The sequence below is a fragment of the Mesocricetus auratus genome, unplaced genomic scaffold (assembly GCF_017639785.1).
Source record: "Mesocricetus auratus isolate SY011 unplaced genomic scaffold, BCM_Maur_2.0 Super-Scaffold_6730, whole genome shotgun sequence".
Taxonomy (NCBI): domain Eukaryota; kingdom Metazoa; phylum Chordata; class Mammalia; order Rodentia; family Cricetidae; genus Mesocricetus; species Mesocricetus auratus.
Window position 1 is genome coordinate 12417361 of NW_024429184.1, and position 27002 is coordinate 12444362.

The 27002-nt window shown below is 50.6% G+C and overlaps 1 protein-coding gene across 1 annotated transcript in view; it reads right to left on the reverse strand.

Annotated features, from left to right (window-relative positions):
* Nucleotides 1-2492: 2492 nt before the first annotated feature.
* Galnt12 (polypeptide N-acetylgalactosaminyltransferase 12) overlaps nucleotides 2493-27002 on the reverse strand; it is a 30435-nt gene continuing 5925 nt past the window's right edge. Inside the window, exons 2-10 of the mRNA XM_005078731.4 lie at nucleotides 22822-22991; nucleotides 18399-18588; nucleotides 15063-15248; nucleotides 14258-14375; nucleotides 12624-12800; nucleotides 9560-9691; nucleotides 7658-7771; nucleotides 5890-6036; nucleotides 2493-3859 (exon numbers count right to left, since the gene is read on the reverse strand). Coding sequence (XP_005078788.1) covers nucleotides 3719-3859; nucleotides 5890-6036; nucleotides 7658-7771; nucleotides 9560-9691; nucleotides 12624-12800; nucleotides 14258-14375; nucleotides 15063-15248; nucleotides 18399-18588; nucleotides 22822-22991 — 1375 coding nt within the window. The 3' untranslated portion in view covers nucleotides 2493-3718. The remainder of the gene's footprint in view (nucleotides 3860-5889; nucleotides 6037-7657; nucleotides 7772-9559; nucleotides 9692-12623; nucleotides 12801-14257; nucleotides 14376-15062; nucleotides 15249-18398; nucleotides 18589-22821; nucleotides 22992-27002) is intronic.

The window sequence follows — 27002 nt, forward strand, 5'->3', positions numbered from 1 at the left end:
TTATATTTTAGTTTATATATAATTATATATAAAATATAAACACAATGGTTAACCTTATAAGTAAAACAAGTCTCTTCTTGAGCAGCAAGGTGTTTGTCACGTGAGGAAATTTTACTCCTTAGAAATTTTTAATCAACCTTCAAAACGGAATCTTCTAAAATGGTCGGTAGAGGCAACAGAAGCAGTCATCCCTGGTACCCCAATCCCACCCTTTATACAGGGTCTACGTTCCTACCAATGGAAGAAAACCACTGATGGGTCTCTGCTCCTAGACCCTCAGTCTGAACCTGGCTCCCGGTGGCTGTCCTGGGTCCCAGCCACACCACACCACAACATGGCAGCTGACTTCTTCAAAGCCAACAGCATGTTCTCAGCAGTGACCTCAGCGAGCTTCAGTCCCACAGCCACAGGCACTGGCTGTGATCAGCAAGCTGGGAAGCAAAGACCACGTCTCAGAGGAGACGGCAGCAGGCCATGCCATGATTTCATTCGGAGACCCAGAGCTGAGAAACAAGTAAAGGGGAGCACAGCCTGCCCTATGACCTACATGGGACTGCAACAGGAAATACCAACCAACATCTGGAAGGGGGCCACTGCTATAACACAGACCTACAGCATGGCGGGGTGGGGCAGATTTTGAGAAGCCTGACAGAGAAGGCTTGTGGCTCCTTAAATAGACCTTTGGCAAAGCCATGGCTGTTGGAGCCGCTGGCAGTATAGGTACAGAAGGAAGTGAGGGCCGTGTAGTGGAAACTGGAGGGAGGGCAGGCATCCTTGTCACAGTAGAAAGCTCCACAAAACTCACTGGTGTAGTTACCGCAGTCCAAGAATAAACAAGGACCTTCCAGGGATGGTCCTATACCCAGCTAAACTATCTCACAAACAGGGAAGGTAGGATAAAGACATTCCCAAACAGGCAGAAAGAATCTGCTACAAATGGATATACCTACCCCTAGAAACACCAATGTCCTTACAAAGCAAGCAAACTTTCTGGAGCCTCAGAAAGCAAAGAGCATGAGAACTGGTAATATGCCAGGAAACTGAAGGACTGTGTATACACTCTTCTTTTATTAAAGCAGTAATGGTGCATTTCTTTTCCTCCCTCAGCATGCTGGCTGACACTCCTAACACTCACTCGTCTCTCCTGGAGAATGGCAGTCTCGGTAGGTTATATTAGACCTGGGGAGAGAAGAGCCACAGCTACCTGCCAGTATAAACAAAGTCTGTGAAAGGAACACTTTCTCACTTGGGTATCAGGCTGCAAGATACAGAAGTCACCCATGCAAGACATACCATAAACACCCACCATCAAACACCCAGATTCCCCAGCAAGGCCAGACTAGGCGTGACACTCTCCTGAGAGCTCCAAAGAGGAAAATAAAATGGAATCCTAGGACCCAAGGCAAACTGCACACCGGCACTGCATCTGCAGGGGAACCCAGAGGCCAGACATCTGGGGCGCCTCCTCACATCTACGTGGCCTTTTTCAGACTCTCCACCCCTCGCAAAGCCTCCTCAAGTATTGCAATGTGTCCAAAAATAAGAGATTATTTTCCTGATCTTCCCATGCATGAAAGCTCACTGCTCCTGGTGGAAGGAGTAAATGAGCTGACGCCTCAGGCTGAGCCAGTTGGCCGCCACGCCTGTAATGCACAGACACAGGTGCGGCCTCCCACACTCGGGGCGCACTTGTGGACGCTAGCTTCATCAGCTTCATGTCTGGCCCACCCAGGCCGTTTTCCTGTGTTTCCTACGTCAGGCTGCCCGACCCTTCAGTACAGAAGGCAGGGGAAGCAGAACAGTGGTCCCTCCCCTGACCTACAGGGCTCCACAGCAGGACCAGGGGAAGGCCAGGCCCGCCCTGCCCTTAGCCCCCTTAGCCTGAGAGCTAAGCCACGTAGGAGCTGCCCCAGCCCATGCCTGCTCAAGAGCTGCCTAGTCCGTGAAGAGACCTGCATTATTCCGTGGTTGCTTCTGGGTGAACACCTGCTGGCATGCACTGTGCTTTTCATTTTATACCGGGTGTTTATGAGACTCTAAAGTGGTAGGACGGTTCAACGGACAAGGTGCTTGACCGCAAAGAGTGAGGATCAGAGGATGGATCCCCAGTATCCACCAAAAGGCCTGGCCAACATGGAGGTCTGCAGACGATGATCCAGGAAGATACCTTAAGTGACAGTGACCTCTACACACATGTATGTGAGCATGCATATGCACATGCTACAGACACACGCAAACAAGAAAGGAGAAAAAGGAAAGAGCAGGGAAGGGATCCCAGAGACACCTCAGAGCCCCTCCCACATGCCCCAAACCAGGCTGAGCCCTCTTCTGCTCCTTCATGACCTCCGTCTCGCTCACAAGAACCTGAAGTACAGGGCAGTGAAGGTGCATCAGGTGGGCCCGGGCAGAGCAGATCTGTTTCTAGGGAGCTGTTAGCATCGTTCTAGAAAGATCTCCTCAGGGAAGAATGCTTGAGAGAAGAGATGGAGACGTGAGGGGACACTTTTTAATGCATCATACGTATCTTTTCACAAATGACCGGGACAAAAATAAGATCCAGAGTCTACCTTCTCACTGACGTTTTCTTGAGACAGGGTCTCCTGTAGCCCAGGCTGAGTTCAAACTCTCTGTGTAGCCAGTGATAACCCTGAACTTATCCTTCTGCCTCTGCCTCCTAAATGTTGGAATCAGGGGTGTGCCACCAAGCCCATTCTTAAAAGTGAGGTGCTGGGGATTGAACCCAGGCCTCGTGCATGCTACGCAGACACTCCACCAGCTGGTCTACACTCCTAGTTCACCGACGGCATTTTTAATCGTCCCTGTTGGCTTTAACAAGACGGCGAGTTCTGGGAACTGACCTAGGACCACTCAGACATCTGAATTATTGAGTAATAATAGTCACAGCACCTGTTACATCACAAACACTCACACTGATTTAAATCATCAAATACTATTTAAGAACCAACCTGAAAATTGAGTTTCGTGTGAATCTTGCATTTCTCCCTGGCACTATCTTGTGATAAAAACTATAAGGTACACAAACATGTTTTAAAGTCACAGGGGCTAAACACTGCTAAAAGCCACTGCCCCTCCCACTAGGCATTGTTGGAAATACACTCTCAAGTTTGGATGATCCTGGCAAGCCATACTGACTCTTGGAAATTTTAGATTTGGTTAGTGTGTTTTGGTTAATATGGACATTGTGGTAGAGCTTTGACTGTATTAGCAACATTTAAGCAAAAAGCATTCTTTATTATGTAAATCTAGACCACCTCATCTAACTCACACCTGAAGAATCAATATGAGGCTTCTAATGTCCATCTCATCCCACTGAGAAGATGCTAATGGGACATCTGAGGTATCAGTTTGTGCAAAGTACTCTGCAAATACCTGGGACCTTTGTAAGTACCAAAATAAAATATTTAAATACCTGGGGTCTTTGTAAGTACCAAAATAAAATATTTACCTTTTCTTTTGCTAGTGAGAATAAAAGGCACCATTGTGAAATGCACATCTTGATAGAAAAAAATCCTAATTAACCTTTCCACATACCAAAAGTAACATCTTAGGATTTCTGGGAGACACTCTTAAAACCTGAACAAGGCTTGTTCACATCCGTGTGAAATCCAAACATTCACAAATGGCAGCCATGAGCTTCCTCCACCTCACTGGCGCAGAGTCCGTGCCATGATGGGCTCCTTCCTTGACAAGGGATGCACTATGACACGTGTTCCTTGAAGAACCATCTCTCGCTATCTGAGTTGGTGCACTCCCCTAAGAGTGGTGCAAAGCCGTGGCCGAGCTCCTTCTTCGTGGCTTTCACGCATTTCCTGGTCTGCTTGTGAACTAAAGTGCCGTCCTACAAAGGATAACAGATGTTGCATGTTCAAGACGATTTCAATGGTTCCTTAGAAAAGCCTTATTTCCTGTAAGGCAGATTTTTGAAGACTCCATGACGTGATCTTTAGCATTTCAGAAATGTGTCAGCTATGCAACACAGCGCCACCTGCTGTCTACTCAAGAGGATGGCTCTGAGCCCCTAGCCTGCCCCTACTCCTTTCTCCAGTGAAACCACAACCAAGATCTACTTACCTCCCACATGCCTCTCCATTACCTAACTCCATGCACGATGACTTCCTTCTGAGCTTTTTAACAGAGTCAGGGGACCTGGCCACACTCCTAACTTGGCTGCAGTGGGTGAGGGACCTGAGTCCCCTGGTCACCCGTGCCCAGCCTGGGAAACAGGCCCTGGGTTCTCTGCTAGACCCAGTCTCACAGGCTGTGGCAATCTTTCGTGGCCCTGCTTCCCTCTCTCCGCCTCGCCTAGAACACGGGGAGCCTCTCTGTGTTGTGTCTTTCCCTCCCTCTCTCTGTGGTATAAGCTGCACTTCTATAAAGAATGTTTACCCTCCAGTTCTGAGGGAGAGCCTTGTAAACAGCTAGATACTACTAACCCCAACCCTTCCAGCCCTGTCTGCCCCCAAGTGGCCTTCTGAGGAAGCTAAAAGTCAGAGACTCACCACTGTATCTCTCTGCCCAGCATTCTACATAAACTTACTTCCTCTTAAGTGATTGCTGAACTTTAGGGTACAAGTATTTGTGTGTGTGTGCATGTGCGTGTGTGCATGGGTGTGCGTGTGTGTGTGCATGGGTGTGTGTGTGTACACATAGGCATATGTGCATGCAGGACCAGAAGACATGGTGTCACCTCTACCTTCTTTGCATGAGACAGGGTCTCTCCTGAATCTCAAGGTCACCGATTCAGCTGACCACCTTGTTCTGGGGTGCTCCTATCCCTGACTCCCAAGCGCTGCCTCCCAGGTGGCTGTCACGCCTGTCTGGTCTTTACGTGGGCTGGAAAGCTGAGCTCCTGTCCTCTCGCTCACGTGCACGCGCTTTATTATGCACTGAGTCATCTCTCCAGCACTGCAGTGAAGTTCTTAATGCAGTGCAAGACCAACCGTGTTTCCACACGGTAACGCTGCTCTCTGGGGTTTGACTCAGTTTACATATGGAAGACAAGTGTAAAGGGAGGAGGACAACAGATTGTGGGGTGTGTGGATTAGTCCCCCTAACTTATTGTACTTTAAGACAGGGCTTCGCTGGCCTGGAACTCACAATCCCCCTGCCTCAGCTCCTGAGTGCTGGAATCATAGGAGTTTGCCACCATGTCTAGCTCTTATTTTCTTCTGTCAAACAGGCAACACAACAAGGCTCAACTCCTCCAGGAAAGCCTGTAAACTCTACTGCTTATTGGTGTATATTTTCAGCTTCCATTGGGAATTTGGATTTACACACTGCAGAGCAATCTCTGTCCATCCCTGAGGCTAGCTGGGAAGAGACACTGAAGGAGATCTCATTTTTGTTGGGACTCATTTCCCCCAGCACCTTGTAAAGTCTTGCCATGGGCCTGCTGCAAGCGAGCTAGGGGCCTGGGCCTTCTAGGTATGCAATGACACCAAACTCTCAATCGGCAGTATCTGGAAAGCCAGCTCCATCCCCCGAGTCTGCTTGGTGATATCCGTGAACGCCCCCTGGAGCAGGACAGGGCTGGTATTAACAAGCCCATTTCAGAGCAGGGGTGAAATGAGGCTCAGAGGAGCAGGGTGACTCATGGTCGGGTCTCAGCTCCTGTCCCAGCACTTACAGCACTGTGACACTTGTATTAACAGCTCCCCCTCACTCCCATACATTTGTGACAACTCTCCCTCCTGTTACAACCTGCTGTAGCTCACGGTGTAGAAGACTGAATTAGAAGAAAACCCCACTGTCAGCAGAAGCCGACTCTGACCTTACAGCCACCTCCCAGTGCCAGTGACGTTTCCAGTGTCTGAGACCCACCGGGACCAGGCTGGAGAGGACGCCTGGCTTCCACACTGTCTCACTGACCTCGTGCAGGATGAACTCCTGATTCTCCGGGACGGTGTCTCTGCAGAGATGCATGATAAGAACATCCTTCCCTTCCTCCACAGCTATGCAGGCCTCAGGCTGGCGGGTGTTGTAGCGTATTTCTTTCTGGGATGTATACTCGAAAAACTAACAACAGGGGGACCAACATGCGTCAGTTTACCTTGTGATATGGAGGAAGATGCCCTGGACAAGGTCGTCTAGGGCAGCAGTTCTCAACCTGCGTATCAGACTTTACATCACGAGTCACAACAGTGGCAGCGTCACAGCTATGAAGTAGCAGTGGTAATAACGTTATGGTTGGGGGTCACCGCAACATGAGGAGCTGTATTAAAGGGTCTCAGCATTCAGAAGGTTGAGAACCGCTGATCTAGGGGGAATAAGTGGGGCGGATTGGACAACCACTACCCCACACCACCACTGGCATGGCCGTGTTAGGCCTCCAGGTGTCTGGAGGATGGGTGGGTGTTGGTTGAGAAAGAAAATGGACCTGTCTCAGGGGTCATCTGCAACCTCAAGCAGCCGCGTCTCCTTGGCCTCAGTCTCCTTCTCTTCCATTAACCGGCTATAAAAAGGGCCTAGAAGATTTGGGGGATGGGGCAGAGCTCAGCGGTAGAGCATTTGTTTGGTGAGGGCCAAGTCCTTTGCTTAACACCACCACCACCCCAAAAGAAAGACTTCTCTCATCCCAGGCAACGTGTTTCCTACTCTGGTGTGCTTGGCAACTCCCTGCAATTCTTGTGAAAGATCCTGGTCCCTGGTTCCACTGCAGCGTAGGAATAAGGGTTCTTTGTCTCCCAGAAGGGCCCAAGAAGCTGTACTTGTTAATACTTCAGACAAGGCACCTTCCCCTGCTTCTAACATGGGGGGGGGGGCTCCAGGACACATGGTGCGATGCTTCTCATCCACATCCTAAGAGCTCACCAAATAGGAGGCTAGGATCTGGGGCGAGATGGGCCTAAACTCTGGGAGTCCTAGATGGATACCCTAAGCTTGGATGCGCAGGGCACCAAGAAGTATTGAAGAGCCCAAATAATCTAAGGCTGGGTGGCAGGGTTGGAATGGTGGGAAGTTTAGAAGTTCAGGCTAGGAGGAATCTCCTGAACATCCGTTCATTTTATTGTCCTTCTGAGCCTTGTTCCCTCCCGTTTTCCTTTTTATATTATAACCCTCTGATGGATTCGTTAAGTTATGCACAGTTGGCAGGTGGTGAGGAGTAAGAGGGGCTTCGCTGGAGGAAGCGAGGCTTGGGGTGTGTCCCTGGGACTGGATCTTGTGTCCCTCTTCTCTATCTTGATCCCGTGGTGTGAATGGCTGGGCTCCCCCTCACATTCCTGCTACCATGATGCTCTACCCGGGCACACAGGGCCAAGCCACCATCAGCTGAGCCCTCTGCAACCGTGAGCCCAAGTAAGGCCTTACGCCCTTGGATTCTTTCTGTAGCGGTGTTCCAAAGGAACAGACACCAGCGAGTCCCACACACTAGGCTAGTGTGCTGCCACTGAGTTGTCCTCCAACAGGAAAATAAAACAAGACAAACCCAAATATCTAATTTCCTAAAGAACACACAGAGGCCGGTGAGGTGGGTCAGCTAATGAAGACTCTGACGGGGGAAGGAGAGAGCAGACTCCGATGATTGCCCTCTGACTCCCACACCTATCCACGCATACACAGATAAATAAGTAAATAAATATAATGAAAAAAGAAGCGTGACAAAGCTTGTCCCTTCCCTGCTGAGGCCCACACCTACCTGGTTCTGCCCCATCCCATGGCAGAGGTACAAAAGGACTTGGTGGCCATCGATTTGGTTTTCATTAGGAGGGTTGTAGTCAAGGCAGTACCCTCTGAGTCCTTTGTTCTGGAACTAAACGAGACACAAAGGTGACACCTAGGTCTAGATTCCCATACACCAAGAGATTTCACACGAGGGTCAGTGGGAAAACACAATGAGAATAGAGGTCCCAGTGGCCACCCCAGGGAGATGAGCCCTTTCCCTCCATCCAGCTCTTTCTCGTCATTATAATAATGTTTTCCCGTGTTGACCACAGGCGGGAACTTGACCCTGCTTTAAGATGACAAACCTGGCCTGAAAGCCTACATTTCTATTTGTCAGCCACAGCCTTATGGCTGCTCTGGCCCAAGCATCTCTGGGTCGTGAACTCACTTCCATTGTAAAGAAACATGGAGGAGAGAGGTGCAACTTACAGACAGTACCATGAGTGAAACACTCCAGACAGCCAACTTACAGACAGTACCATGAGTGAAACACTCCAGACAGCCAACTTACAGACAGTACCATGAGTGAAACATTCCACAGACAGTCAACTTACAGACAGTACCATGAGTGAAACATTCCATAGACAGTCAACTTACAGACAGTACCATGAGTGAAACATTCCACAGACAGTCAACTTACAGACAGTACCATGAGTGAAACATTCCACAGACAGTCAACTTACAGACAGTACCATGAGTGAAACATTCCACAGACAGTCAACTTAAGACAGTACCATGAGTGAAACATTCCATAGACAGTCAACTTACAGACAGTACCATGAGTGAAACATTCCATAGACAGTCAACTTACAGACAGTACCATGAGTGAAACATTCCATAGACAGTCAACTTAAGACAGTGCCATGAGTGAAACATTCCATAGACAGCCAAGTCTGTTTTTTTTTCTTCTCAACATGGTAAAAGCAATTACTAATGAGGTGTGACTCAGGCTAACAGAATCTACAACACCCAAAGAGCAGCCTGAGACACTGGAGGCGTGTGCATTAGAATGAGAGGAGGCAGTAGCCAGGCTTAGGGGTTCTGTGACGGGCCATGGCGATGGTCTGAGTCCCAGGACAGCGCCGCATTTACAGAGATGCACCCTCAAGTGCACAGGCCTGAAAGACATGACCCAGTAGACAAAATCGCCAAGGGTGGGACAAGGAGCAGGAAGCATGAGGAACAGTCTCGACTACTCTAGAATCACAGGGACAAGACTCATCATTTCTGGGACATTTGAACATTTTCACATTGAAAACATAATTGAACACTAAATCCTAGCTGTGTAGTTATCCAAAATTGAGCACCAGCACTTCGGACAAGCAACAGTGGAGAAGCCCACATGAGATGGTCTTGCTCCTAGTGAAAGCAAGGTTCCTGTCTTAGCTGGCCTCGTTCTACAGACATTTCTTTGAGGTTGTCAGGAGCACTGGAAGTGAGTCCTGTGCTTCCACCATTCTTGTGGGTCAGGACCATTAAGACTAAAAGGAACCTGAAGATACTAGTAAAAATTAAGACTCACTTTCTATTCCCAGAGGAGTAATTGACAACTAGAGAGATGCTCAGTGGGCACAAGAACTTCCACTCACATTTAACGACCTCAAGTTTGACCCTCCACATGTACCATGACACCCCACGCCCCACTTATTAAACAACAACAGCAAACAGTAGCTCATCCTTGCCAATTTCCAGGGGCCTCCCTGACACTCTGTACCCAGATCAGATGTTCCAGGGGAGAATAAAGACAGTGTACCAACACACGGAGGGTGCAATGAGGGAGGTCTGTGATCCCCATAAATGGGGATTTTCTTTCCCCAGAATCATTGTTTAGACCCAAGATGTGGAAGCATCCAATCTGCCACAACACACTGCTTACCATCCCGAAGAAGCCGGGCCTGTCCTCTGGCACATGAAGTTCTGGGTACACTGTCTCCAGGAACCACCGGAAGTCTTTACACTGGAGCTTGGTCCGAAGCTTCTTCCTCTCTGTCACGTCCCCAAAGGGTTCCTGAGAAAACAAACGGTTGAGTCCTACGGGCCCTGAAGCCATCCTCACTGACCTCACTAGCTAATGTATAACCATGGGCTTTTACTGAGCTGGATACTGGGCACAGAATGTGCCATAGTGCTCGGCTTGTGAAGAGAAAACCGAATACCACAAATTGAACTCCATCCTCCACATGCACACCACGGCATGCTCACATACACTGACGCGGAACAAACTACATGGAGTTTACTTTAAAGAATGAGCCAGGGGACAGAAATGTGAAGTAACTCAGATACATAACTTGTTGCCCTTTGTGGGGAATCACATGTCAGTCTTCAACAGGGTAACACATTAGATCAGGGACAGTCACATCACAGGCAACAGCAGAAGAGATTGTCACACTGGCAGAGCTATGGGTAACCTAGGTAGGAGAATGTGATTTGGAGACAAGGTACCTGCAGACAGAGGCTGGGAGCCAAACGTGAAGACTACATCAGCATCCTAGACCCTTGTGGACTCTGTGACCACAGGCCATTCTTATGTCCAGCCAGAGGAAAGCCGTGACTTAGGCTGTGCCCTACTTATTACTGATGTCTGAAAGTTCACTCTCAAAGACAGTGGGTCCTAGACATCACCACGAGTGATCTGCATGATCAACACAGTGAAATACAAGTGTGTGCTGAACACTTATTAGCAAGAGATCAACGGTGGGTAAGCAAACCTCTGGAAGTTTGACTTCACAGGCAAACCCCCTGCAATTCTATGAAGCCTGCCACCATGAGGCTCAACTGTTCAACCAAGAACAAGGTGAGGGCTGAGATATGAAAGTCCTTGCTCTAATGTGCTGTCCTGTTGAAGACTGACAACAAGGAAGGGCAGTTAGTGTCTGGGTGTCCAATCTCTACTCCCCAGTTCTTTTTAAAATAGTGTTTAATTTATTTTGTGTGAGTGTGTGTGCACATGACACCCCACGGTGCACATAGGAGACCAGAGGACAATTTGTGATAGTGAGCTCTCTCCTTCCACCATGTGGATCCCAGGGATTGGACTCGGGTCTTCTGACTTGGTGGCAAGCCCCCTTATCCACTGAGCTGTCTCGCTGACCCCAGAAGTCCTTTCCTTTATGAGTCACTGTGCCCCAGCTTTGACCAAAGCCCATCTTCAAACACAGCCCAACAGGCATCGAGCCTACAGGTGCATTCAACACCGCTCTCTCATGTCCTGTGGAGGGGTGCACTTTGAAAACAGCAACCTAGAGTTCCAGGCTGGCTGTCAGTGAGGAGCAGATGTTTTAGTCTGTTGCACTAGGCAAGACCGAGGAAGCTGAGGCAGATGACCGTGGAGTTCTTGAGGCACAGGAGCATGCAGGAGATTGAGCTGAGTTCATCCGAGCAGAGAGAGAAGCATCTGGAGCACATAGGTCCCAGGCCTGCCTCCACCTCCGATGAGCTAGCAGGCCTTGGGTAGGTTCCTTTAGTTTGTCAGTGTCCCTTCCCTCTTCCTCCTCCTTCTCCCCAACCTCCTGCACTTCAGATCTCTCATACATCAGATGAGGATTTGGTAGCTACCCTGCAGGGCTGCTGGGAGGCATCAGGAGAAAGTTCCGTCAAGGGCCAGGACAAGCGTCTTGGAGAAGACTTCCTTGTGTCACCAAGTGGCCCTCTGGTGTGCAAAGCTGGCATCTGATGTATAGAGCTTGCTGATACAGAGACCGTGGGCCCAAAGCCTTGTGGGTTGACCCGTAGGTCCCTCTGAGACAATAAGCATCCCTAAGCTATGTGCCTAAGGAGAGATGCCGGCTCACTGTCACAGACCCTCAGTCAGCACAAGGTGTACGGCTCAGCTCAGCTCAGTGCGTGGCTGGAGCCCACGGGAGCAATGGTGTAAGCTGCAGAAGAATAAGTACATGGACCCAACCAAGATGGTTATGAAGAGGAAAGCCACGGCACCACGGCCGACAGATGGCACTGCCCAACCCAGCCTGGCTATGCCATCCTGGCTACTCCCTGATTCTGCACTGGACGTTCACCTCTATACTGAGGCTGGTTTGTGACCCTGCATCAATGCTTGTGGTACTTTCAGTCACGGACACTCACACACAATTCCTTCAAGTTACGCAACACGCATGCTCCCAGGAAGCTCTAACGAGGCCATGCCACGCCTTCCTGTTTTGCACTCACACAGTAAATGTGTGTCTTTTTCACCATCTACTGGGACATTGTTTTTCACCGTGTGTTGCTGACTTTACTGGCCAACAAAACTGAACCCCCAATCATTCCTAAACCTAAGAAAGTCAAGTGGGGCCAACAACATGGTTCAGCTGTTAAGGGCACTTGCCACCAAGCCTGACAGCACGAGTTCGATTCCTGGAACCCACATGGTAGTAGGAGAGAAGCAACTCTCCAGTGTTATCCTCTGATTTCAACACATGTGTCATGTCAAGCATGTGCCTAAACATAAACACACACAATAACACACATGAACACACATGAACATGGGGACACACATACACATCAATAAATAAAGGTAAAAGAAAAACAGAAAGTTGTGAAAATGTCTGTTAGGTAAGAGCTGTTTAGACACAGGTTACAGCACCCTAATGAGGTCAGTGTCGATGGACCAACAATGTATATTAAATAAAGTGCCCTGAAGCAGAAATACATATAACAATAGTCCCGATTGGCTGGAAAACTGTTGTGTCTGAGTTTCACTGGAACCTAATCCTGCTAGGAGCAATGGCACAGAAATCACTAATTCAGTATTTGCAGTGGCTTTATAACACGGCTCTGTGGGCAGTGGGAATCAACTGGGTGTTAGCAAGAGTGAAGAACAGGGTTCCCATGCTGGGTCAGAAAGGCCCAGTTGGGCCCTGTTCTCAGGACCAGACCTACTTTTCTGGGGAAGCCAGACTGTGGGGCTTGCTTTCCAGGAGGCTGTAGGTGGGCAGACTCACCAGGCGGGCTCGGGGGTTGCGGTGGTAGTAGAGTTCTTTAAATTCATCCATCCACACTTCAGCAGCGCGAACGCTGTTGGCCAGGGCCTTGCTGCGCGAATAGGGAGCTTGCTTAGGGAAAACATGGCCGACGTGGGAGCAGGGGTGTGTCTCCAGAGTGCCACCACACTGCCAGATCTGCAAGGGAGGTGGAGAGAGGCCACACGGTGAGCAAGGCGTGGCTGCTGGTCGATGGAGAGCAGCCAGGAGGTGGCATCTGCCGGGAGCTCAGCCTCCACAGGGTCAGAGGCCACTTACCAGCCTGCACTTGACACCAAGGGAAAGAGCAGGAAAGCAGCCCCGAGTCAGACAAGTCACAGGAGCTAAGAGCCCCAAAGCCCAGGCAATAAAGCTCATGCAGTTGACTGGGGAGGGCCAGAGAGACCTCTCGGGCAACCTATGTCCTCAGCGAGTCAGACATGTCTTCATTACCTGATGCCACAGAGGAGAAGAAAGCAGCAAGGGAGGAGAGAGGTTGGAAAGGTAGAGAGGAAGCTTCTAGAAGAGGCAGAGTGTCCTGACACCTAGGGAAGAGGCAGAAAAGCTGTTAGAATTACACCCAAAGTTCCATAGGCAGGGTCATTTGGGCCTCATTTTCCCTGAACAAGCATCTGGTGTTTATAAGGCAGGGTGTGAGTGCTGGGTGAGGAAGGAGGCCACAGTCTTCTCCGTTAACCGTCTTCAGAACAGCAGAGGAAGCACTGCTAAATGTCTAAGCTTTGAGCCGGGTGGTGGTGGCACACACCTTTAATCCCAGCACTCGGGAGGCAGAGGCAGGCGGATCTCTGTGAGTCCGAGGCCAGGCTGGACCGACAGCCTCCAAAACAATACAGAGAAACCCTGTCTCGTAAAACCAAAAAAAAAAAAAAAAAAAGTCTAAGCTTTGATTCTTAAACACGTAAGACTGTTGACGATGAAGTCACCATGACACAGAGGCTGTATGGAGGGGCTCCAGGGCCTGCCGCAGAAGGCCCCTCCCTGACCTCACACCGAATCTCTTCCTTCTGACTTGCTGCAGGCACCTGGGAACCGGCCTTTTTAAGACAGTTCCCCCAAGTTATCAGGTGTGCTACACACAGAGGCTGCCTCCTAAGCGTCTGGCCAGACAGCAGCTCCAGGTGGGCACAGGACTCTGGCTCTGGTATTTTAGTCCAAGCTCTACCACTGACGCTGAGTGACCACGCACAAATCACAGCCCCGTCCCAGCCTCAGTTTCCCCCATCTGCAGAGCTGAGTGACCACGCACAAATCACAGCCCCGTCCCAGCCTCAGTTTCCCCCATCTGCAGAGCTGAGTGACCATGCACAAATCACAGCCCCGTCCCAGCCTCAGTTTCCCCCATCTGCAGAGTGAGAAGCTAAGAGACTTGTGATGTCTTTTCCAGCCCAAGTCTTATGGAAGTGTAAAAGTACACTTGTAAACTAGCTAAGTAAAAAGTCAAGCATGTCAATAAGAGTGCATGTCACTGTCTTACAGAATAATGGGAGGGAGGGAGGGAGGAAGGGAGGGAGGGAGGGAGGGAGGGAGGGAGGGAGGGAGGGAGGGAGGGAGGGAGGGAGGGAGAATGAGTCCAAACAGAAAACAGGACGACTTACCCTAAAGGAGAATTCGAGGTTTTCTCCTCCCCAGACTTCCATTCCTGTATCATAAGACCCCAGATATTCAAAATATCTCTTACTCACAGCAAACAGTCCCCCGGCCATTGTTGGAGACCTAGAAAACAGTGGTACCCATATTTCAATGGGAGAGGCCGAAGCCCTCCTGAAAGCTACACCCCTCCCTGCCTGGAGCCTAGGTCCCCGGAAGCTGAGCCCTTTCGTGCACCCATCCACCCGTAAGCACACTGAACTCACACTCTGTGCCCTGCACCAGGCTAAGCCCGGAGGCACAGCCACACCCCACAGCCCTTGCACTGAAGTTCGCAGACCGCTCAACAGGCAAGTCCCCTGCTCGTGACACACTTCAACAAAGGCCACCTAGAGCTCTGTAAGGCAGGGGCAAGGGCACAGTGTGTAGAACCAGGCCTCCTGGAGGAGGCAAGGTCTGTAGGAAGAAGTCAGCTGAAGAAGAGGAGGCCCCACCCCCTGACGTGAATAATGGCGGGGGACAGGTCATGGTGTGGAGGGGAACCCCTGTGCTTTCAGAATATTAGAGAGGCTGGGGAAACTAGTGTGAGGCCCAGAATTGAACCCTCAGCACCACCAGGGGAAAAAGAAACTATTAGCTTATGCATATGTCCCCTTTAGAATTTTTAATCAATTAGCTAAAACATACCAATATAAAATCTACTTGTCTAGCAAAGATGTTTAATAAGAGAGATGCTCTGGGGAAACAATAGTAGGAAATGAGGTCGACAGCCCGCCCTCCCTCGCTCAGGGTGGCCAGGAAGGCAGACCCTACCTGATGACATCAATAGGGGACCTCATCAGCTCCCGCTCTCTCTGGGGAACCACATGCCACGTGAATACCAGCCGCCAGTCAAAACCTCCAATCTGGGGCTCCCCGGAGTTGCCCAGGTACTCAAAGGTGTTCCAGTCGATGACATCAATCACGGGGCACACCACTGCAGACTCCTTCTCGTGGATCCTGCAAATACCCCACACATCCGTCATCTGTCTCCACCCCAGACGGCGGGATGGCCAGGAGTTCCAGAATGAACTTCTGGCAGAAAAGAACCAGTCCAGAGAGAGAAGGCCAGCCTCCCTTACTCGGGGGTCGGGGCCATGTCAGGGGCCACCACGGGGCAGGCTGAGAAGGCAGAGAGGAGCTGGAGTAGGAAGAGCTCCACGGTTTCCATCTTCTCTGACCCCGTCCATGGAGGCTCTGGCTAAACTCCAATTACTTTCAGAGGGCCAAGGTGTGTAAAAATCAAAGGTGACTTTTAAAACAAAGTATGTGTTCAATTTCTTGCATGTGCAAGAGGTTCCGTTACAATGAAACACCTTGACATCAAGAATTACTTATCTCTGACCAGCAAGATGGCTCTCCAGTGGGTAAAGGTGCCTGATGCCAAACTTGATGAACCAAGTTCGATCCCCGGGACCCACACGGTGGAAGGAGAGAATGACTCCTCCAAAGTGTCCTCTGACTGCCACATGGAGCTCTCTCTCTCTCTCTCTCTCTCTCTCTCTCTCTCTCTCTCTCTCTCTCTCTCTCTCTCTCTCTCTCTCTCCCTCCCTCCCCCTCTCCAATATAATTGATTTTTTAATAAAAGTGATTATCCTAAGAACAGAAGATATACCAGGCATGGTAGTGCATGCCTTTAATCCCAGCACTCTGGAGACAGAGATGGATCTCTGAGAGCTTGAAGCCAGTGTGGTCTACGTAGTGAATTCCAGGAGGAAGATAAGGGTGAAGGGGAGGGGAAGGAGGAGGGGGAGGAGGAAGGGGGGAAGGAGGTGGCCCGAGACCAACGGGTCAGGGTTACATATGGACTCTCAATGCTCCTTATGTGCTGTGTTGCCTTAGCCAAGTCAGCTGATGTCCCAGATCCATCGCCTCTATGGTAACAAGAGTCCTCATAGGGCTAAAGCGAGGATTCCCGGGCGCTGGTTTGCAAGCTCCCTGGCAGAGAACCCAGAGCCAGTGCTTTTCTTGTTACAGTGAAACATGCAGTGAAAAACAGAAATACTGTCATTTCCGTCTGCATGAACCAGTCTGCATGCATCTTGGCCTTGCTATCCACAAACACTACTCCAAACCCAACTGTCTATCAGCATGTTCCTCAATGATGTCATCACCTATGACACCACATGGGGGAGGAGCTGAGGGGACCCCTCCTGAGGACTCCTTTATTTGGGGTGTGTGTGGGGAGGGGGGGCTGTCTCAAATGTAAGACTTTCGGATCTAAGAGTCAGGGCATGGAGATGAAACAGAGGAGCTGATTGGAGTCACCCGTGTTCTAGACTAGCGGAAGAAAGTCAGAGACCGAAGGTGCCACACTGAGGCGAGACTAGCCAGGTCAGACACAGGATCAAACAGGAGCTCACGAAATGACGAGTCTGCAGATGAGACATCCGCCAACGCCACCTCTTCAAACAAACCGAGGGATTGTTAGCAGACGGAGGACAGCCCTGCCTGGCTGCTGGACACGGGCAAGGCTCACATCCCTCAGGAACTCATGACCTGCCATCCAGGGGCAGGAACCAGAGATCACAACTTCATACGAAGGAGAACTTGGGGAGTGTCAGGCTGACACTTGGGTGCAGGACTCTGACTTGGAAGTGGACAATGCATTCGTGGAGAAGTTTCCAGAATCAGGAGCTGAACCCTCAATTTTCACAACATGGATTACTCAGCATCCTCAGCCTGCAGTGTGCCAGGAGCAAAGCCTGCCGTGGCATCCCAGACAACTCTATCTTCACAGGCCCCCAGAGGGAGGGGCCGTGACAGACTTGACATTGCCTTGGTGGCTAGCCCACAGGCCTGTGAGCCTCACTCCAGTGTACGCCAAAGACCTGGTGAACTTTGAAAACATCCAGAAGCCTAGTAAAACCCTAAGAGTCAGATGCAAATGTCCCCAGGGATTCCCAACGGACCTGCAGGGTGGACAGCTCCTGGCTCCAGGGAGGGGCTGCCCTGATAGTCTAGGATCAATCAGCTCCCTGGCTCAGGAGGAAGGGCAGCATCCTCAGACTTCGCACTGGCCCGAGGGTAACCATCTATGAGCACCACAGGGGAGGGGGACAAGGGAGGTCACTGGCCAGATTCAGATAGCCTAGGGAAACCCCAAGCCTGTCACTGGGGACACTCCTCAGTGGCAAGGGAGAAAAGGAGCTACTGTCACACCTGCAGGAGACAAGGAGCCAGAGAACAGGAAGCAGCAGGGTGGGGGCAGGAAGAGAGGGGGGTCCCCAACTCCTCCAGACAGACACGGGCAGCCAAGAGTAGCCGGCTTCCCAGTAGCAGGGTTGTCTGGCCTTTGACCTTTGGTCTGTCTGCAGAGGGAACCCAGTCAGAGCTCCCTCTGGGGGAACTCCTGGCTTGCTGGCCATCTCCTGCCTGTAGAAGTAGACAGTTGGGAGGACATGGAGGGAACAGAGACTGGGAGAGAGATACATACCGAGAACTACAACCAGGTCCACAGTGTAGAGGGCTAGGTTAGCAGGCTTGGGGTGACAGGGGAATGACCTTGAAGGTGTGTGTGTGTGTTACTAAAAAGTACACTTTACAACTAAACTAGCATAAAGATAACAATAATACAGGTGGGTTCATTATACTCATGTATACTTGCATTTTTAGTTCTAATTTTTTAAAGAAATAATTTTTTTATTGTGGGTTCTAAGGATACGCCTTACATACATAAGACAAGCCCTTGGTTCAATCTCCAGCACAAATACACGAATGCATACACACACACACACACACACACACACACACACACACCTTCTTTTAGGGTCTCTGAGTTTCAAGGACCCCAAACCTTATACTTAACGGATACTGAGTAACTCCAATATCCAAGGCTAAATGAGCCACGCTTGAAGCAAATACGTCCAAATGCACATCCCCATGAGGTTCTAGCCCACAACTCTGTAAGCCTGGCTTGACGATACTCCCTAGGCATGCTATAAGGAGCTGGCTCCGACCGCAGCTCCCCACAAGCACCTTCCACGTGTCATTTGCCGCTCGGCCACCACAGGGGTCCTGTCTGATGCAGGCACGGGCACCCCTCCGGCAGCCGCAGTGAATCTGTCCCCGTTTCCACCACGCGCCCTTCCCCCATGGGTGACCACACACCTCCTCAGCAAAGGCTCCAGCCACCCCTCATGGCATTCACAGTGACAGTCCAGGAAGGTCAGCACTTCACCCTTGGCCACGGAGGCTCCCAGCAGCCGTGCTCGCACTAGGCCCTCTCTCTTGCTGGCCCGGATCAGGCGCACCTTGGGCAGCCGCGACAGTTCATTAGCCAAGCGCTCCTTCAGGTGCTCTGTGGACGCAAACAGAACGGCAGTCACTGGCCTGCACCCTTGGTGGGGCGCTCATCCCGGCCCCCGCCACACAGCGTTTCCTTGACCCCCCTTAAATGACACACACAGAAGCCTCCTTTTCTTTGTCACCCAGGACGCCCAGAACCAAGGGCAGGCTGGAGATCTGTCTGTGGACACACTCAGTCATATGCTTTATATGGGGGAGTGTTATAGTACCTGAATATGACTTAGTAAAATCAGTGTTAAGAGTATTTCACAGGGGACTGGAGAGAGGGATCAGGGGCTAAAAATACTTGCTGCCGTTCCAGAGGACGAGACCCACACCAGGCTGCTCATAATGGTCTATAACTCCAATTCTAGAGGATCCAGCACCCTCTTCTGGCCTCTCAGAGCACTGCACACACATGATGCACACACACACACACACACACACACACACACGTTTATCAACGTGATGTGTATGGGTGTTTTGCCTACATGTACATTCACACGCCCTTTGCACGTCTTGTGCCTGAAGAGGCCAGAAGAGGGCATCAGATCCCCCGGAATTGTAGTTGGAGACCATTGTGAGCCATCATGTAGGAGCTGGGAACCAAACCCAGATCCTCTGGTAGAAGCGCAAGTGACTGCTCTTAACCACTGAGCCCTCTCTTCAGTCCCTAAATGAACCTTTACTTAAAGCCCTTCAAAGGTTGGCTTGTGCATGCTTAAACATGAATTGAATACTGAATGTGGTCCCTTGCCTCTGTGGGCACACTGTGATTAAAGTTTCACTACCAGGATGGTGCTGATGGGAGATGGTGGGACCTTTTGTAGGTGAGGGCTTTGGGGAGGCCCTGAGGTCGCTGTAACAGTGCACTCCTAGGGGACACAGGACTCCTGTCCCTCCCTCTGCTCCTGGCTCCAAGTACGATCTCTAGCTCTCACACAACTTCCTGCCAATGCCTTCCGCTATAACATGCTGAAGCTGAGAACCGAGCTGAGCATGCACCAGGTCCCTGAACTCCGAAAGTTACAAAGCCACAGAAACCTCCTCTTCCTCCTGAGTGTCCTGCATCAGGTGCTTTGTTACAGAGACAGAAAGCTGACTACGACATCGTTTTTATTACAACAGTAAGTCTATTAGTAGACATTTTCTTTATATAGAAGCAGCACTCTATAGCAGCGACAGCTTGTCAGGGGGGCGTGCACATTCCAGGCTGTAGCAGAGGTATATATGGAAATGACAGGCTTACAACTAGCCCCCAGGTCTCCTAATTCCAGGACAAGGAGTCACATCCTGAGAGGATCAGGTGGAGGGAGGTGGGAGCCCACTCAGGCCAAAGAAAGGGAAGAAAGAGCATTTCCCTCACCACAATGTAGATTTTGGCTCAATGTTCTCACCTATCAGAGAATGCTCTAAGTGGTTTCATAATTCATGAAACCATTTCTCTAAACTGCCTCAAGACTTAGAAACACTTCTTGGCTGATTTTCCTTTTAGGCTCTGAATGTCTGCCGGCGAGCTGGTGGCAGAAATGAGGACGGTAACTTTCAAGCCATGCCAGCTAACCACAATGAGACATGGGAGCAGCCTGCCTACACTTGGGTGGGTTTGCCAGAGCTGACTTTGGATGGGCCTGTGCTGTCCTCCTGGGCTAAGGAGCCCAACCCCTCAACCCCTTTAGATAAGCAAATCACTAATGATAAGCAATCGCTTTAGATAAGCAAAAAGGAGGGAAGGCAGGGCTGCCAAAGGTACCCTAAGTCCTGCAGCCCCTCCCCTGATCCCTATGGCTCCTCCCCTGCTCTCTCTGGCTCCTCCCCTGCCCTCTCTGGCTCCTCCCCTGCTCTCTCTGGCTCCTCCCCTGCTCTCTCTGGCTCCTCCCCTGCTTTCTCTCTCTCTCTCTCTCTCTCTCTCTCTGTCTCTCTCTCTCTCTCTCTCTCTCTGTGGCCCCTCCCCTGCTCTCTGTGGCTCCTCCCCTGCTCTCTATGGCTCCTCCCCTGCCCTCTCTGGCTCTTCCCCTGCCCTCTCTGGCTCCTCCCCTGCTCTCTCTGGCTCCTCCCCTGCTCTCCATGGCTCCTCCCCTGCTCTCTGTGGCCCCTCCCCTGTTCTCTGTAGCCCCTCCCCTGCTCTCCATTGGGATCAGGAGGGAGGCCTGCCCTCCCCCACTGTGAAGGAGGACACAGTGTCCCACACCTCTGCCTGCTCAGGAGCTGCCTAGAGCCACACAGATAATAAAAGCAATCTGATACTGGCTTTTACCCATACGCTGACTTTGAGTTAGTGTGTGGACAAGAACTAAGTTTATGATTGTGACATTTCATACAGAGAAATTAGCATTTAATAAGGCTTGAGTATTGGCCAGGCGCTAACACAACACACACCCCTGGCCTCGTCTCATTTAACCCGCACGGTGATCCTACAATGTTTATTATTATTACGACCCCATTTATAGAGGCTGAACTGGCTAAGGCCGGAGCTCAAAGCCATAGAGTCCCTGGAGGTAGGGGTGGGGATCCAAACCCACTCAGTGTGACACAGGAGCAGGGTGTATATGACTGCATTTATTTTTCACTGTAATTCCCTGAGTACAGAGATGTGGATAAATCCATTCACAGGACAGGACAGAGGTGTGGATAAATCCATTCACAGGACAGGACAGAGGTGTGGATAAATCCATTCACAGGACAGGACAGGACAGGACAGAGGTGTGGATAAATCCATTCACAGGACAAAGGCGTGGAGAAATACACTCACAGATAAGAAACTGACTCCCAGAGAAAATGAGTGACTTGCCCAAGGTACCATGATGGTGTGACCAGATAATGGTAGAGTTTGCCTCAGACCTAGGGACACTCACTGATCCTGGAGTCCAGTGGCCCTGGGCTCCACTGAGCACCAAACTCCAGCCTGACTGGCAAGGACACTGTCGTTTGTTCCCTGTCTCCTCCCTGCCTGGAGACTATAGCTGAGCTCACAGTCACCAGGATAAAGACTGTAATTCCTAATTCCCTTGCAGCTAGGGGCAGCTGCGCCACCATGTTCTGGATGGATGGAGGTAGGGAACTTCCAGAAAAACAAGGGTTTATTCCTTGCCCCTTTTAATTTTTCTGGCAGACTAGAATGAGCATGATGGGAGGAGCCAGGGTGGGCCAGGCAGCCTGGAGCTACAGAAACCCTCCCAAGGTGAAGGCATGTGTTAGCAGGAGACAAGTCCAGCATCATCTTGACCTATCACAACAAACTTCCAGCGTAAGAGATGTTGGGGAAGTCCTGTGTATTTGTCAATAAAGCACTGTTGGCCAATAGGAAACAAAGACAGGTGAGACTAGGAGTCCAGGAGAACTCTGGGAAGGAGAAACACAGAGAGTCAAGATGTAACACCATAGAGTAGGAAGCCCAGAAACCTCTCCGGTAAGAGAAATACTTAGATTAACAATTATGGGATGAATACTTAAGTCAGAGCTAGCCAGTAAGAAACAAGCAAGGCCAACAGCTTCATAATTAATATAGCCTCCTGTGTGTTCATTTGGGACTGATGTGGCTCTGGAACCAGGCTGGCGGGAAGGCTTCTCTCAAGGAAAAGGTTTCCCTTTACAAAGATAGAGCTCGGTTTCTACTCTGGATAAGTCTCTGTAACTAAAATGCTTATGAGAATAGCCCAATACATATGCAGGTCAGAGCACACTCCCTGTCGTGCAGTCAGATAGCCCAGAGCACAGCCCATAGACAGCAGCTGCTGAGTTCATGATGGCCCAGGATGACAATGTGGTTTGAAACTGCGTCCAGTAAAGACACTCCAAGCTATCTATCTGCTGCTGGAGTCTTGGCATTTCCCCTCAGTTAAGCCCAGCAGCCCCTACTTTACCCAGTCACCCAAGAGCCACTGGCTAAGACGCCATGGACATACCAGTTCCAGCTAAACCAAGGCTGTCCTGTGTTTGGGCAAGTGATGCTCCTCCCCTTCCATCCTGGCCCAGCCCTGCTCCTGCCATTGGCCATTCCTCACATAGCACAGTGAACTCTTAGTCTACTAAACCTATCTGTCCCTCTAAAGCTCTCTGGGTGGCCCCTACCAGGTTCTTGAAACCCCAACACCTTATGGTGACCTCCCTGACTTAGCCAAACTCCTGTACAGCCTTCTCTCCCCTCTGGCCAATAGCAGACCCGACAGCAAGTCCCAAATTATGACTGGGCATACTCTAACCCCTCGCTCCTCACCCTCACATCCTAGCCCCTACACAGGCTCACCTCTGTCGCTGTAGTCATCTACGAGAATAACCTCCTCCAGCAGGATGTCAGGGGACGTCTCAAGGACACTGTAAACTGTTCGAAGGAGTGTTGACCAGGCTTCATTATAAAAGGCTATGATGACGGACGTCTTGGGCAAATTCTCATAATCGTACTTCTCCTCTCTGCACCTGTAAATGGAACGCAACTTCAACGACAGAGAATCCAGAAGCAGCTGGCACTGGAGGGGGGATGGGAACACAGGTTCTCCTGGGAAACGATCTACTAGAGAGTCACTCACAAAGAGCCCAGAAGACACCTGAGAAAAGTTCTAAGCATAATAACATCTGCTCGAGGGGCACTGGTTGTAAATGGAAAAGCAATATGAAGATTTGAGCAACAAACTAGACAGATCCAAAGGATTCGATCTGTAGCTGGGCTGTCTGTCCATCCTACTCCAACCCAGGCTTTTCTCAGACTGCTGCTTCCTCCCCTCTGTACTCGGCAAACTTCCTGTGCCCACCAAGGGCAGCTCAGCCCCCGGTCTCTCCCAGGAAGGAAAGTGTCTGTTCTGAGAGTTGGCGGCCACACAGCGCCCCTCCAGCGCCCGACAGCCTCCATTTCAGCAGGTGCTGCTAACAGAATCCCTGTGACCCAAGGACTGTGCCAGCCTCGCCCAGCATCCAGAGTCATGATGCCTCAAAAAGGTGGGAAGGTGAACAAACAAGCTTGATGGGTGGCTAAAATGTGAGGTGGCAGCCTCTGGGGGTGGAACTGAGACTGCCCAGTCCCAGGGGTGGGGCCACGATTAACGCCCATGGGAATCAGTGATCTCCCTGTTTGTTCAAGAGCTTGCTGTCACTTTGCACCGACAGCTTCCTGCTCAATACAGCAATGTACCCTCAGAGTGACAAAACAATCTCAGCGCCACGGGACTGGCCACGGGGCAGTGCCTGGATATTATCTACAGGAAGTGCCTGGTGGCAAGATGGAAGGGTGCCAGGTGCATCAGAGTTCAGACACTGGGGTCAGGCCACTAGCTACACAGGAGAAGCTAAGCCTTGAAAGTAGCCAGGCTCCGGGTTTCCCGGCAGCCGAGGGAAGGCCTCAGAAGACAGGTGAGCAACGGCCTGGAGAGCCACAGAGCACACAGAGAGAGGAGCAGAGCTCACAACTGCCGACTGTCTAGCACTGTTCCTGCGTCCCCTGGCTGCCTGCCATGTGCCAATAGGCAAGGGCTGTGACCCATGGGGCTTACATTCACGGGACAGGAACCAGGCAAGCAAATCAATGGTCACAAAGATGACCTGTGCTATAGATGAGGTCAAGGAGGGTCGTGAGAGAGAACAGCTATGGGGGGAGGGGTAACCACAGAACTGTGAAGTAGAGGGCCCTGTGGAGGTGACATTTACCATGGCACTCAGGGCTGGGGAGGTAGCCAAGAGTGCTTGTCAAGCAGCCCCAAATCCTGGGTTTGACCCAAGGGCAACATAAACGAGGATTGGTGATGCATTCCTGTCATCTTGGGATGTAAAGATAGGACAATCACGTTCAAAGTCATCTTCATCCGCATGGTGAATTTAAGGCCAGCTGGGTTACGTAAGACACTGACTCAAAACAAACAAACAAAAATGAAAAACAAAAACTAGAAACCCAGATCCTGCGAAGTGGCTTTGCACGTGGAACTTAACTTATTTCTGGCATTGTTTCCATTTTATTTCACTTTGAAGGTTTTCAAACATAAAAGGCGGAGAGAATCATAAGCTTCCAGTGACTCCCATAACCAACAGTTGTCCACACACAGTCGATCTCAATCCATGTGTCATTGCTATCTCCCATTGTCCCATCTGGAATGTGTGTGGGGGGGCGGGGTTGAGACAGGATTTCTCTGTGCAACAGTCCTGGCTGGCTGTCCTGGAACTCACTTTGTAGACCAGGCTAGCCTTGAACTCGCTGACATCTGCCTGTTCTCTGCCTCCCAAGTGCTGGGATTAAAGGCGTGCACTACCACCACCCAGCCTCAGATTCTTTTTAGAGAAAACCCTGCCTTGCATAGCAACCATATTATTTTTAAATGTATTTCCTACAAGGTAAAGATTTGTTTCTTAATATATAACAAACATATATTTGTTTTTGTCAAACATTAAAAATGGAATGACTCCTTGGGGCTATCCTAGCTCTAGTCTGTAGTAGTTCATCAAAGCTACGCAGATTAGAGACAGAGTTTCATGAACCAGAAAGGCAAATGTTGCCAACTGAAGTTTACAGAACATATTCATTTTAGAGATGTCAAAAGGGAGTGGAGGCGCCAGAAGACTTGAACCCCTCATGGATAAAAATCAGTATCTGATCACTATTTTGAAGCCACTTCCTGGGCTGGAGAGAGAGTTCTGTGGTTAAAGGTGGTCATTGCTCTTACAGAGGACTCAGGTTGGATTCCCAGCACCCACAATGGATGGATCACAACTCCCTAGAACTCCAGCTCCAGGGGATCTAACACTTCTGGGCCTGCCAGCACACATGTATACACACATACAATTAAAAATAAAACTGAGTATCCCATGTCAGCCTTGCTGCGCTTTCTTAAAAGATGAAGCTGGGAGAGCCCAAACGGCATGCTTAGCTCACAGAGCACAGGGCTCTGGGTACACGGGGTAGGATGCTTATGTCAGTGATCTTCTTAGGAGGCTCTGGGTACACGGGCTAGGATGTTTATGTCAGTGATCTTCTTAGGAGGTCCTGACTCGTTCTTTGCACTCAGTAGGAGGCTTGGGGGACCACCTATTGAAGAATATAAATGAAGATGCCTGGACCACTTATCCCTACATGGCGCTCCTTCCTACCAAACTCTGCACAAGTCTCCCTTCTCCTTCCCAGGTTCTTCTAGTAGATTCCAAGTCCCCAGTATAAATGCCATGGCTGCTTCTGCAGAGAGTGACAAGGCTCCATGGCCACTGAGATGGCTTCTCCTGGACCACAAATGGCCGATCTGTGGGAGGGGCTGCTCTTCTCAGCCGCCTCCACAATCTCATTCCTGCTGCATCCAGAGGCCCTGCTCAGACTCCAGGGAACGTCACCTGGGCTGATGGCACGGACACCCTGCCAGCGCCTAGCCAGGCAGGAGCTCCATCCTCAGATGCTGTGGGCTGTAATTCATGGACACACAGTAGCACCAACATCAGGAAAATCTAGCAAGCCGCACGAGGGGGTCTGGTTCATATTCAAGGGGAGAATCCAATCCAACTCTGGCAGGAACAATATCAAAGAAGATATGGTGGGTGACTTTGTCTCCTTCCTTTCCCAGTGGACTGTCCCATGAGGAAAGCCAGCTGCCATGCTGTGAGGACACTCAAGCAGCCCCATGGCTATTACCAACCAGGTTAAGCATGCCATCCCCGGGACAGAGCCTCTAGCCCCTGCGTGCTCAGATGACAATGACTCAGGCATCATGTTGGCTAAGACTTTCTGAACCAGATCCACCCATCTGTGGTATTCGTGAACCCCCGACCACAGAAACAACGTGAAATAGTAGATGCTTATCATTATTTAAATCATGACATCTTGTGGCATTCCATACGGTGAAATAAACCACAAGGAAGCCCAAGCTGAGGAGTCCTTTCAAACCAGCATCACTGTACTCGGCAAAACATGTCAGGGGCCAGAGACAATCAAAGGTTGGAAAACTGCTACAGCCTGGGATGACTGAAGAGCAGGACACAAAGCTGTTGCCTGCTGGCCTGAGATTCAGACACTAGGGAGGTGGAGGCTCGGGGATGGGCGGTTGGACGCCACCACCAGCCACACAGGAAGTTTCAGACCGGCATAGTGAGGCCCTGACTCAAAACACAGCTAAACAAAAACATTGTACCAAGCCAGGTGCAGTGACTCACATGTGTAATCCTAGCACTTGAGAGGCTGAGACAGGAGGATGGTGAGTTCCAGAGCAACCTGAGCTACGTAGAGAGGCGTGTCATAAAACAAAAACAAATGAACAAGTAACAGAAGACAGAGAGTGGTGGTGCATGCCTTTAATCCCAGCACTTGGGAGGCAGGGGCAGGGGCAGGGGCAGGGGCAGGGGCAGGGGCAGGGGCAGGGGCAGGGGCAGGGGCAGGGGCAGGGGCAGGGGCAGGGGCAGGGGCAGGGGCAGGGGCAGGGGCAGGGGCAGGGGCAGGGGCAGGGGCAGGGGCAGAGGCAGAGGCAG